At 35.0% G+C, this 13,281-nt stretch overlaps 1 protein-coding gene across 4 annotated transcripts; it reads left to right on the forward strand.

Moving 5' to 3' along the window:
* The first annotated feature begins 446 nt into the window (after nucleotides 1-446).
* On the forward strand, nucleotides 447-12,019 carry LOC105039494 (protein SEH1). Of its 4 annotated transcripts, none has more exons than XR_830922.3 (10): nucleotides 447-695; nucleotides 2,432-2,543; nucleotides 3,766-3,866; nucleotides 6,117-6,194; nucleotides 7,809-7,964; nucleotides 9,443-9,555; nucleotides 10,517-10,643; nucleotides 10,830-10,931; nucleotides 11,044-11,163; nucleotides 11,632-11,869. XR_830922.3 is itself a non-coding variant. In XM_010915663.4 (8 exons), exons 1-8 carry the CDS (start codon nucleotides 522-524, stop codon nucleotides 11,770-11,772), a joined length of 1,002 nt encoding a protein of 333 aa, XP_010913965.1. In that variant the 5' UTR covers nucleotides 449-521; the 3' UTR covers nucleotides 11,773-12,019. The 4 variants fall into 4 exon arrangements, 1 of the variants encoding a protein (XP_010913965.1); XR_830923.3 differs by having other exon boundaries at nucleotides 10,830-10,927; XR_012139259.1 differs by having other exon boundaries at nucleotides 10,830-11,163.
* The last annotated feature ends 1,262 nt before the right edge of the window (nucleotides 12,020-13,281 follow it).

The raw sequence follows: 13,281 nt of genomic DNA on the forward strand, positions 1-13,281 counted from the left end.
ATTTTTATCATTAAAAAAATTTATATAAAATTTTCAATGACGAAAATATTTCTATCAAAATTATGATATCCTATAAAAAATTATGATGTTATGTACAAAAAATTATAATTTATCATAATATTAACATAGAATGTCATAATTATTTTATTAAAAAAATATTTTTATTTTTTAAAATAAAAAAATAAAATTATAAATATTAAATATATATTAAAAAATGATGCGGACATGATTCAGACAGCGTATAAAGAATTTCGTAATTTCCCAATACGTGGATAACGGGGCGTGTTATCCACCGGGGGATTGGGCCTGGTCCATTGGACCTAGTCCAATGGTGATTAGACAGTTATTAGACCGCCGCCCAGGGCTTGGAGAAGCAGGACTGGGGCACGGTCGGATTTTTTCTATACAATTTATACCATAGGAGGGGTTATACGCAAAAGAAACAAAAATCCTAAAATATATCACATTTAGTGGACCGCTGCCCAGGACCTCTGGTGGCGAAACTGTAGCGGGTTCCTTCGATGTCGGCACATCAAACATCGACGATGGAGAAGGAGGTGGCGACGTTGGAGAAGGGCGCGCTCTGCTGCAGCTGGAACTACTGTGGGCAGAGGCTAGCGGTCGGCTTCGTCGACGGCTCCGTCTCCATCCACGACAACCTGGACTCCGCCTCTTCTTGTTCCTCCAAATGGAAGGTCTGTACCACCTCGCCCTTCCAGAGTCCTAAAGTTTCCGAATCGTAGCACGCTGTCCTTTTCTATTGTAATCTTTGAAGATTTCGCTTCAAGAAAGCTTAATTACATCAATGCTTCATTCTTTATCTTGTTCTTGTTTTGAGGGTTTCTTTTATGTGCTGATATTCCTGTTCCGATTTTTGCGGGATTCGAAGCAAGTAAACCTAATTCGTTCGTCCTTTTCATATGATTTATGGTTTATTCTCCGCTGATTATGGCGTCAAGAAGACATAATGGTATCAGTGTCGAATTCTGTATTTTGTTTTTCTTTCGGATTTTCTTTCTGCTGGTTATTGTGTTCTCTCCTGTTCCGATATCTGTGGGATTCGCTTGAAGAAGAGCTAATCAACAGGGTTCCTCTTTTCTTTTGAAGAAAAATGCTGGTCCGGGGTTTCTTTATTGACTGATTATTGTGATCTCCTTGTTCTGATTGTGGAGAACTCGAGGAAACGTATTCGACTAGGTTTCCAGTTCTTCTTTTGATTTCTTTCTAGGGTTTCTTTTCTGTGGATTATTATGATATCTTGTTGTGGTATGTGTTGGAACTTCAAGAAAACCTTATCAAATCGATGTTATGTTCTTTAGTTTGTTTTGTTCCCAATTACAGTCTTGCTCTTATCACATTCAATGCATCAGGCTATTATTAGTCTTAGCACGTCCAAATAAAGTCTTAAAAAGTCTGATTAACCGATTCTTATTAACCTAAAGTCTTATGACATTCAATTGAAGATGCAGAAATTGGTGAATCAGTTGATACAGATTATATTAATTGATTGTTGTCTCGCCCTCTTCCATCCAAATAAAGTCTAAATGAGCTACTCTTAATTTTGAGAGTATTCTTTTGTATTCATTGGTCTAAAGCTTTTAATGGTCTTACAAAGGGTTGGTGGTTGCACAGGCTGTATCTTATTAAAGCCCCATCCTCTGGAATCAAAAGTCCCGACCTAAAGTAGAATTATCAAATTTCTTAATTGTCTTGTTTCAACTTACTCTCTACAAAGACCTTTTCTTTGAGAGTCCCACTCTTTTGCACCCACAATTCCGGCAATTTGCTGGCATGATGTAACCATAGAAGGGTGAAAGTCAATTTCTTGAAAATAAAATCTTCAAAGACCAACTGATTTTATTTAAACACCATTCTATAATATTATGTGTTCATATGAAAACGTGAATTTGAAGGATCTCCTATAGTAACTACTTTTCCTGTTAAATTATAACTAATCTTGTTCATGTGGTTGTCCACAACATCACATTATCAAATTGAATGTTAAACAGTAGATCCTAGTTGGTGCAACTTTGCTTTTCCTCCAACATTCAGAGTGCAACTTGTAAAAGTGAACCATAATGACTGGAAATACATGCAAATGTAAATTGTAAAACCACTATTCGTATTTATTGGTTTTCTCTTTCATTGTCTTTGACATTCGTAGAGTAGATAGAAGACATTTTTGAGTTAACAATTACAATCAACATAAAGAGGTTATTATGTGAAGAAGGAGGAGGAATCCTTTCCAGCAAGTTATATAAGTTAATTTTTCGCATTGTTTCTGTGACTAAAATTCTAATAAGCTATGTAATTGCGGTTTGCTTTATAAAGTTTTCTTACCTCCTCTCAAAGGCGATTAGTTATTGGTGAATTCTATGTTTGGCTGCCTTCAAACAAAAATTGATGCTTTTCTTTATTAAATTTTGTACAGGCACATGCGAGCAGCATTAATAATATTGTTTGGCTTCCTCCAGAATTTGGTGATGCTATTGCTTGCATTTCTGCTGATGGGTCAATGTCTTTGTGGGAGGAAGTTGAAGACGGTTTGCACTTTGATCTTTGCTGATATTCTTTTAGCATTTCTTCAGAGTTTTAGCTATCATCCTGTGATCATCGCTCTGTGCTGTTCTTTGTTTTATTTGTTTTTCTGAGACTTGAACACTTGCCTTATTATATCATTTTGTAATCATAGGTTGACATTTCTTGCATTATAGTAGGGGCTTAATAACATGAGAATATATTAAGTATTTAGACTCTGCTCATGATTTATTCTTATTAGTCTGGACCTGTAAATCAGTCCATAGGGATCTTTACAAACATGAGGCTGATAACCAGTGACACCATCCTACTTGTGGAAGTAAACGTAGTTGAATATTAAGTTTTCACTGTGATATAATATTCTTTGGTTTTCTAAATTCTTTGCCTCCAATTTTGTATCATCAAATTCTGTTTGATCTTGCATGCTTTTCAACTTTTCTTTCCAGCAATACAATATAGAAGAGAATATTACAAAGATATCTTAATAACTTGACTTGGCATTAAGGCATAAGATCTAAACTGAAAGTAAGGTTTTTTCCCCAACAGTTCGACAAGATATTTCTGAGTGGGGACTGACCAAAAGACCATGTTGATATGTTTGCTCATGAGTATATATGGATTTTAGATGGGCAGGGAGGATCTATATCTCCCTGAAACTCCTACTTATCAAGGTGATATGAAAACATTCTTCTCTCAAATTGGATTTTTGTGGCTTAGGCTCTTATGAAATGTTATACTCAATTCTGTGATTTGGATTAACTGTCTTTTGTACCAAAGAGATGGATACAATTTCTCATGACAAACTTTATTATCTTTCACATTCACCTATATTTTTTTCCAAGTCTGGAGAATAATTTGGAGGATTTGCCTTTTCTTCTATAAGCTTAAACTATGACGAATAAGGTAAGTCCTCGTTCTTGCAATTATTTATTTAGGTTTCATGGTGGGTCGCTCTATTGCCTGTTGCATTGGCTACAATGTAAAGGGTTGATGTCAAGTTGATAGCCAATTATAAACTTCTGCCTTTTCTTTCAATGAAGCCTTGCTGTCTCAGAGTTCTTCTTCTCTTAAATAATTTTTCCTTTTTTTAGTCAGGTGTTGTTCTTTCACTCAACTTTGTTTTTTATTGTTAACAATGATTATTTATTTATTTTTCATAATGTAAGCCCATTAAAAATCAAATGTTTATCTGTGGTAGCTGATCATTCATTTCTTAATTTCCGTTAGATACTCAACCTCTTAAATGGAAGATGTGCAAGCTCTTTGAAAGCAGCAATGTTACTGTACTTGACCTTCAATTTGGGGTATATTCAACAAGTTTGAAGATGGTGAGTTCTAGTTAAAAGTAGTTTATTATGATTTGCTTCTCAATTGAATTGTGAAGGAAAAATAAGGAATCTTGCAGGTCTGTGATACATAATTTTAATTTCCTAAAACAAAGTTTGAAATATCAGATCTCTGGTTCCGGACAGATGTAAATGTCATTCTATTTGTTTTTTTGCACACTCAAACCTTTGTATCATTGATCTCAAACTGCAATAACAAATGTTAGCATCATTTGATTTATGAGTTTGATGTGTCCGAATAATCTAGTGTAGGAAGCAATCAAGCAATCTTGTAGTAGATCTAATTCAAAGAGATGTATGTGACATCGCTTATTCTATCATTTGAATTGTTTCTTGTTGTCAAGCCAAAAAAAGAAAAATATCTTAGTAATGTTAGAAATCTGATTGTTGGAAAAAGTTTCTATTAAATGCTATTATCTTCTTGAAACTGCGTCATGTACATTCATGGGTGATGTTAGTGGCTGATTTGTTGATAAAATCATTTGAGCATGTTGACTGGATATGCTGTAACTTTTGAAACCTGCTTTGTGAAGTGCTTGTTTATGTGGAAACCCCTCATGCATTCACAAGAAAAACCAAAAACCTTTTCTGCCTACAGTGTGGTGGGAAGTGTGGGATTAAGCAACTGCTAGGGCTTGCAGTTCTCTAATTCTGACATGAACAGAATTAGGAAGCTAATCACTCAAGGCATTTCCTTCAACACATCAGTCTTCTTATAATTGGGTTGTCGTGCCCCTTCCTGTCACCTTGACCTTGCGTGTTCACCATGATTTGTTGTGATTCCCTGTAGTTATGTATATTCTACTTTGTATTTGAGTGCGTACATTGTCATAGAATAAAAATTAAAGTGGTAATTAATGCAAAAATTTGGAATTATAAAAAAATTATAATTATTACAAATATAATTATATAATGAACTACTTAATTCCAAACAAAACTCAGTTTGTTGATTCTGAAATCATGTGTTTGCTGGAACATGTGAGTTTTCATTTGAAACTGGTAAAGATGGGCTGGGCTGCTTAAATTTGCAATCATCTTATTTCAGCCCCATTACTTGTTGTCAGCTTGAAAGGTTAAAGGACTGGTTGTGGCTGTGCATCTCATGACTGTTCATTAGGCTCTGAACTTGGAATATTGATTTTATTTTGAAGGGAAATACAATAAAGGTTCAGTTAGTAGATGTAGGGCAGCTAGCCATCATCCTAATTACTAAAAAAAAAATGATAAAATCTTACTTGTTGGGATATAATAGGGTTAAATATAAAATAGAAAGATAAGGATCTTGACTAGAAAATTAAACATGGTGCTGGAGTGCAATTCAAGTAGATGAATCCACTTGGTCAAATTTGATGATCAAACTAAAATGTGTTTATTCTTGCTATAATAATTTATTCACCTAGGACTTGATAAGACATGCCTAACGTAAAGGAGCCGAGCAGATAAAGTATTCTGGCTTAAGAGAATTCTTTGAGAAAACAATAACTTGATAAGGCCTGTAGTGCTATATGGTTTCAAATTTTAGTGGAAAAATTGGCCCATGCACATAAGATTAGTACCACAACGATGAGAATGTGGTAATGCTAGGAATGATATATTTAAAAAGGGCTTAATGTAGAAAACATTGGAGTTGCACCTCGTGAAGGGAATGTGGTCATCCTATGTGTACATATGCAATAGAATTTCTGATGTTGTAACAATGAGGATGGTGATTTGGATGTCGTGTGGAAGGGTCATGGAAGAAGGGAAGACCAGTGACTTGTGCATGGATGGAAGTTGCTACCATCAATTGAAGAAAGCTGTCAACCAAGGATATAAACACTAACAGGAATAAGTGGAGAACAAGGATCCACGAAACACTCTGAAAAAAGTTGGGTTGAGCCTTCTTAATAAAGTATAGCATGATACAATGATCACAAAACTTAATTACTATATTCAGTTACCGTATATAAGAACGATTGATGGTGGTTTTCAGAGCTATTTGCTTAAAGTGAAATATTCCCCTTTTGGCATGCTATAATGGGGAATTTATTTCTGGGTTTTGTGAATGTTACACTGGATGGCCTATAATAGACCTAAGCAGGTAATGTAAAGCTTGTTATTTATCTTTATACGGAATTATAGTTTTTATCTTTAATTGTTTTTTATTTTATATAAATACTTCTGAATCTGCGCTTATTCTAAGGCTGCAATTCTCTCTGATATTATTACTAATTTATAGGTGATCTTATGTAGGTTGTGGCATATTCAGATGGACATGTGAAGGTCTATGAGCTCTTGGACCCTTTGGAATTAAACAAGTGGCAACTTCAGGTTTATCTATTATTCATCCTATCCACTTAAAATAAAAAACAATAAATACATAAAAATGGACCAACATTAAAGGTTAAACATAGCATGTTGTTGCTATGTAGTTCCGTGGTGACTACCGTAGTCAAAATGGGTAGCAGGTGAAAATAGAGATTTTCACAACACAATGGGGTGAAAAGAGATCAAAAAAAGACCTCAGTTGCTGTTGCTTGTTATTGCTGCAAACCTGGCCATGATCTCACATTCTCTGTGAAACATGATAAATGAGAAATGTAAGAAGTGATATTACCATCCTTCTCTGAACAATTTAAAGAACAAGATATTTCTTTTAAATCGTTTCATCAAGTGTTATATTAATTACACAAGTTATGCTCTCAAAGTAATGAGTGTGGCTGCGAGGTTGGCAGTACCATCCAGTTCGCCTTACTCAACTACGTAAGACTTGATTGAGGGAAGCTGGAAGGAATCTAGAAAGCTATACCACTTTTCCAGTTCAGTACAAGGCAATAGATTGTAAGCTGGGATTTGCTTTTATCCATTAATTGGTGCTCTCCTTAGGTTTCATATCTTCTATTTTAGGTTTTTCTTTTGAAATTGATTTCTAAGATTATGTGCATGTCCCTCAAAGAAACTTCTTTCCCTCAGTTGCAATTTGGATCTCAACGTTCTAGAACCAGGTATTATGCACACATTGATTACCTTAGAATCTCCTAAAACATTTCGAGATGAAGATCTGTCATCAAATCCAATGTCATATTGGCATAGTTTTCTAATTCCAATTTAATCAGCAGCAAATTATTTCTAAAGGTTGATTCACCCCTTTCAAAATTTTCCTCTGCCTTGGCTTTGCTGGCTCCTTTTTTTTTTTTTTTTACATTTATGACCACTACCTTGTGTTTGTCAGTTTTTCTTTGGAAATCACTTTCGAACCTATGCATATCTATCTCTTTATTCATCAAGGAGAACCTAATCTCTCTCTGACACATTTGTTCTATGTTCATAGTTGCCTGATCATATGCATAGTCTGTATTCTTTAATATCCTCCACTACTTATCCAACAGATCATCAAGTACAAACTGCAATAATCATCCTTTCTTTAAGATTTCTTTCATTTTTTAATCAATTTCTCTTTAATTATATTATCTATATTTAAATTAATTTCCCCTCTCTCATCATGCACATGAATTGTTGCTTGGCTAATATTCAAATGTCTGCTTGAATTTGAAACATTAACTCTCCTGAAAAGAATTTTGAAACACTGACAATAAGTTTATTACTCAATGAAAACTTGGCTTCATTATCTTTGATGATACATAAGGTGGTACCTTTCATTATGTGTTTGTTGTTGAAGCCCATTGTATTTATAAGAATTTTGGCTAGTGGCATCATTTTCATTGAGGAAAATTTGGAATTGCTTAGCACATAGATTTGTCTCAATTATAGACCTTTCTGATTGACATGAGTTTCAATGCATTTCACTGGTGGCACTTACATTGCTGAAAATATTTGTTAAAATAGTGTCATAAATAATTATAGCTGATATTTTTTTTTTGGTGGTGTATATTCTTGTTTTTGAGGGACTGAGTAAAGTTTACACTGCGAATCTTTTGCTGGCAGGCAGAGTTCCAGAATGTGATTGATTCAGTTTTGAGATTTGGAAAGCCATCATGTGCAAAGGCATCAATTGCATGGAATCCACGAAGAGGTGAAAGCCAGCAGTCAAGTTTTGTCCTGGGATTTAATTCAGATCTGCCTCAATTCAATTCCTCTAAGGTTTGTGGAACGGTAGCGTGCACTTTCTGCATGGATGTGCAGTTGAAATTTTAATTTATTAGCATAGCTTGGATGATTGGCTGCTTTTTCCTTATATTGTAGGTCATTAATGATTTATCGATCGTGAGTGACCAATCAATGCAACACTTCGTTATTTGTTCTTTTGATAATAATGGTCCCAAATGAGTCAGCTAATACATATATTCAACTCTTGTTTGTCCACAAAATGCTTGTAGGTTGGTTTAATGCTTTGGATGGGTGACTAAATTATATTACATAAGCTGTATTTAAAAGTTTATGCACACATGCAACAAAGCATGCTTATGGTGGACATGCTGAGATCTTTTCCATTATATATGATTAGGCATAGAGCTGGATAAAATGCATGAAAGTGCCTATAAAAGAGCACATGATTACTTGTGATGCATCAATGCTTTGGATGGGTTATATAGGCTGTGTTTTAAAAGTTGATGCACACATGCAGCGAAGCATGCTTATGTTGGCCATTGCTGAAATCTATTCCATTATATATGATTATGCATAGAGGTGAATGGAATGCATGGAAGTGCCTATACGAGAGCACATGATTACTTATGATGCATTTTTGATTTTATATATTTTGACAAGGGTGAAGATCTATGGAGGCTGTCCGCTAATAAATTTCACATCTTCATTGGTGGAAACATGTATGGTTAAAAGGAAAAAAATGTGAAGGAGCCCTAATTAGCGAAGGTGTTTAGATATGGAAAACCTTGGGATGATTTTGGATCTAACTATTAATATAAGTACTTGGCTAGGAACTCATTTAAGTCGGTCCCATATAACTGGATCAAGTTTTGATGGTTTTGGTTATAATTATATGCATATTCATCTTTTGCTTCGTTTTGTTGGCAAAGGATTTGAAGAAGCTTGTGTTGATCGGGAATTTATTCCTTGATAGGAATAAATGATAAAAGAAATATTCATAAATCCAAGCTTAAAGAGATGTGAAAACTTTGTTAATTATTATAATATGTTGGCTTGCTCCATGTCCCCGTGATGATGGATGCATGCAATTCGATGTTCACATATATGCGCACATGATTTTGTGTGCATGTGCATCTATATGCTTGTCTAGGTGCTTGGTTGTTTTTATAAATGTCACTACAGTCATGACAATAATATATCTGCTTGCTTACCAACAGGTCATTCAAATTATCGTTGTATTGGGTGGTAACAGATATCCACTCACAGGAAGATGCTTTCATGGAATAAAGTTTTCAAATCTTAAAATGAATATTATATTTTGAAAATCTATAAACTAATGATTACTCCTTTAGGTTGATAACCATAATTATGAGCTTCTTCTCTGTGTGGGTGCATGAGCAGCATTTCTCTCTAATGTTAATTTCTTATTAAAATATCTATTTACATTCAGTATGAGTCAGTTGCTCATAAAATGGAAAAGTGCTTCCTCTCATGCCTTGTAACTTCAACAGATTTGGGAGTTTGAAGAGGATCATCAGCGTTGGCTGCCAGTTGCAGAGCTGGCTTTACCAGGTGACAAGGGCGATAGGGTACATGCTGTAGCTTGGGCTCCTAATATTGGCAGGTACATCTTCATGCACAAGCTAATATAGCCTGCATATGTGCTCGTTACATGATCGGCTCAAAATTTTGATTATCGCATATAATTAATTTAATATACATTCATGTCAATTAATATTTTTCTTCAGATTTTCTTTTGCCAGTATCGAAATTATTTCATCGCCATAAGACATTGGCTAGATTGGTGGCCTTGCTGATTTGCTGTCTCTCTCTCTCCTTCTTCTTCTTCTTCTTTTGATTTTTACGTCTTTATTGGAGATTCCTTATTAGCTGGGATATTTTGTTTGTCTCCTACTTTGAGGTTGAATATTAGAAAATATGTTATAATGCTAAGGAAGTTGTCATGTTTTATTGGTTTTTCATGCAGTGCGAATTTTTTTCTGCTTTGTTCATACTTGTGACTCCAAGGATTTAAATGCTAGTGTTAGTGAATGGCTTCACGGCATATTTGATGCCATGAGAAGCACACTCACAAACACATGAAACGGCTCATATTACATTGGTGATTAGCATGTCTTCATACAGGGTGGCAAGGCCAGCATGTTTGATGCCTCATGATACTACAGGGTACCACAGCAAGCATGCATGTGTCGTTATGGCACCAGTCCAACAGGGTTGGCACAGATCAATATTTGAATCCCTGAATTGCCTATAGTGCTGCATAGATAATATGGGTCAAAATATTCATGATTCTACCTACGAAGCTCCATATTGCAAGTTAAGAGTCCTATGCAAGAATTTGTGAAATCCATTTTCCCCATTCATGGATGGAACCCAACTATGCTCAAATTGGATCTCAGTTTACCAAATTAGATATTTTTATTAACAAAATTTTCTTCAGGACATTTTTTCTGCTCTTCACTTTATTACCATATTCCTGTTCTTGGGTGCACATTGTTTCTCGGTTTTGTAGCTGCAATAAATTCTGGACCCATTGTTGATGAGAGATTATAAATGTCTTGTAGACCTTACGAAGTTATAGCTGTTGCAACTTGCAAGGGGATTGCAATATGGCATGTAGGATTGAATCCTGAGTCTGATGGGAGACTCTCAACAGAGAAGGTTGCCTTGCTATCTGGACATGATGGCGAGGTATGAAAATGTTTACTTTTTGAATTTTGAGAATGTCAAATCTTTCTGGAAACCGCTAAAGCTGCACACAGCATGATGGTTTGACCAATTATTTATCCTTATTTTTAAGAACTTCCAGCAGTTGGTTGTTCAGCCTTTCTGTTTCTCATGATTAACATTATATTGTTTGCACATAAAATGCACCAGTGAGTCTTCCCACTGGATGTCATTGTCACTATTTTGCGGATGGGTGAATGTAGTTTCCTGAAGTTGACTTGTAAGCCTTTGCGGCTAGAACCTCCATGGTCGGTATGCTAGTTTCCTCATGCCTTTTTACATGGATGATATGTACATCCAAGACTCCTGATTCTCCTTATCACTCACTAAATACATTCTCTTGGTATATTGATTATATGCATAGGATCTTCCTCCCCAATCTTTAACTTACTGGTGGTGGTTCAGCAATTTGCCTCAGTGGTACCTTCAAACAATTTCAACCTGAACTCTAACAATTTTTCCCCCAACTGTATATGCCAGGAAGGTAAACCTTTTCATTATTTTTGTACCTAAGCTGTTTTCTCTGCATCCATGCCAAAGCTGTTTATGTCATATGGTAGTCTCGGTGCTGCTTCTTATGTATGGATTTTTCCTTGACTCCATCTATGTCTTCTAGCACTAACTTCTTCCATACCTTACTCTTCTGCATACATGTACTCTAAAATCCCTAACTTTCTTTATCAAAATTATTTTCTGCACCGAAATATGTTGTTCATGCTCTTGCAAGGCATTAATACCATCAATCTCCACTCAATTTGCCTGTCATTTTACCTTCCCTAAGTGTTCCTGTGCCTTTCAGAGTACGTTAAAAATATCTTGAGACACTGTTTTATGTTCAATTGATACCATGGTGCTGATGTACATTAACCTTCTCTCTCTCTCTCTCTCTCACAAACATATGCACGCACACGCACGGACACCCGCACTCATTTTTTTTGGGTTTCCCTTGTAGGTATGGCAATTGGAGTGGGATGTGAGTGGTTTGACATTAGCATCAACAGGAGCTGATGGCATGGTTAGGCTATGGCAGTCCAACGTAAATGGTGTATGGCATGAAGAGGCAGCCCTTGAATGCAACGGGATGCAGCAGTAGGAAGATCAATCAGGCTATTGGTTGCCTTGCTGTACTTGATCTCTCGATCGTCACTTACCTTGGTTAAGATAGTAAAGCTGCAGCAAATCTTGCAGAATGGTATATGTATCCCATGCATCTAAACCCCATTCTTACGAGAGATTGATGCGCCGATGTAGCTTAGCAGAGGAAGGCATGTTTCATTTAAATTTCGAGTTACTTTCTTGTCCCAAATAAAAAAAAAAATCACTTGCTCGATTCTTCAAAATGTTGCCATGTGAGAGATGAAATATGGTGCATATAACAGGTTCACGAAGCTTCTGGATGCCTGGCTTGATATTTGTCCACTTTCCGTTATATGAATTACCACGATCCAATTAGCCGTCTCTCTAAGGCCAATTTTTCCTTGATTTGTTTTTCATCTGGGATTGAAGACTACAGGATGTATTTTTCATTATGGGTGACAGTTATTATATGACAAGCATCAGTGGTTTATCCACTTCGGTTTTGCCTCATGACAAGTGGCGGCACCCTACGCAACTCATCATTACATATCAAATTCAAATCAACATAGCTAAAGCCTTAACCCAAACTAATTGAGGTCGAGTGCATGAATCCTTTTCCTCCATTTCATAATTGTACTTTATAAAAATTGTTAACGTATCAAATCTTTCTTTATTACTCCGTGCTACAATGATCGGCAATCTTTCCGTTCTTTCTATTTCTATCAAACTATCTTTTCGTATTAGTGCTTCCATCGATCTCTGCTTTAATATATATATATATATATATATATATATATATATATATATATATATATATATATATATATATATATATATATATATATATATATATAAAATAATTTATTAATTCAATAGTTTTTTTATGAATTTTTGCACATGAATAATTTTTTGTCATATAGTAAAAGAGATCAGTAAGAACTGTCAATTTGGATTGGATCCATCGGATTGATCCATCGTATCATATAAATAGGACGGATTGAGTTTATATTTTAGCAACTCAAATGATCTATTCTGTTTGGATCGACAGGCTGGGTCGGAACGGACTGATCCGTTATATATATATATATATTTCAAAAGAGAGTTCTAATGTTATTGAAGAGACGATGAAGAAGAAGAAGATGAAGAATAGATATATATATTTCAAAAGAGGATTTTAATGTTATTGAAGAGATAATTGATGAAGAAGATGAAGAATTGAATGATGAAGACCACAATAATGACATGGAGAATAATTTTTTGAGATTTTGATTTACCTCTAAATTAATTTGAAAATTGAAACTTAAAGTCTTTTATGTTTGGATTGTATTAAGTATTTAGTTTAAATTTGATAATTTTATTTTATGACTCTAAGAATTGAGATGTGAGACTTTGATAGGTTAATTTTAGTTCAAATTGAACGTAAAATTCAGTTTATATTACTGTTTATAGATTTTTTTTTTTTTTTTTGAATTTTGATGGATTGATCCGTTTAATCCGCGGCCCATGATGGGTCAGATCAGGTTAG

Source organism: Elaeis guineensis, chromosome 2 (genome assembly GCF_000442705.2).
Source record: "Elaeis guineensis isolate ETL-2024a chromosome 2, EG11, whole genome shotgun sequence".
Taxonomy (NCBI): domain Eukaryota; kingdom Viridiplantae; phylum Streptophyta; class Magnoliopsida; order Arecales; family Arecaceae; genus Elaeis; species Elaeis guineensis.

What these genes read in the sequence shown, in the direction of transcription:
- LOC105039494 (XM_010915663.4), top strand. Translation starts at nt 522, where the DNA reads ATGTCGGCACATCAAACATCGACGATGGAGAAGGAGGTGGCGACGTTG. An exon ending in ATTCAACAAGTTTGAAGATG is followed by an intron (nt 3,867 to 6,116) that starts GTGAGTTCTAGT and finishes GATCTTATGTAG; the next exon opens with GTTGTGGCATATTCAGATGG. An exon ending in TGGGCTCCTAATATTGGCAG is followed by an intron (nt 9,556 to 10,516) that starts GTACATCTTCAT and finishes AATGTCTTGTAG; the next exon opens with ACCTTACGAAGTTATAGCTG.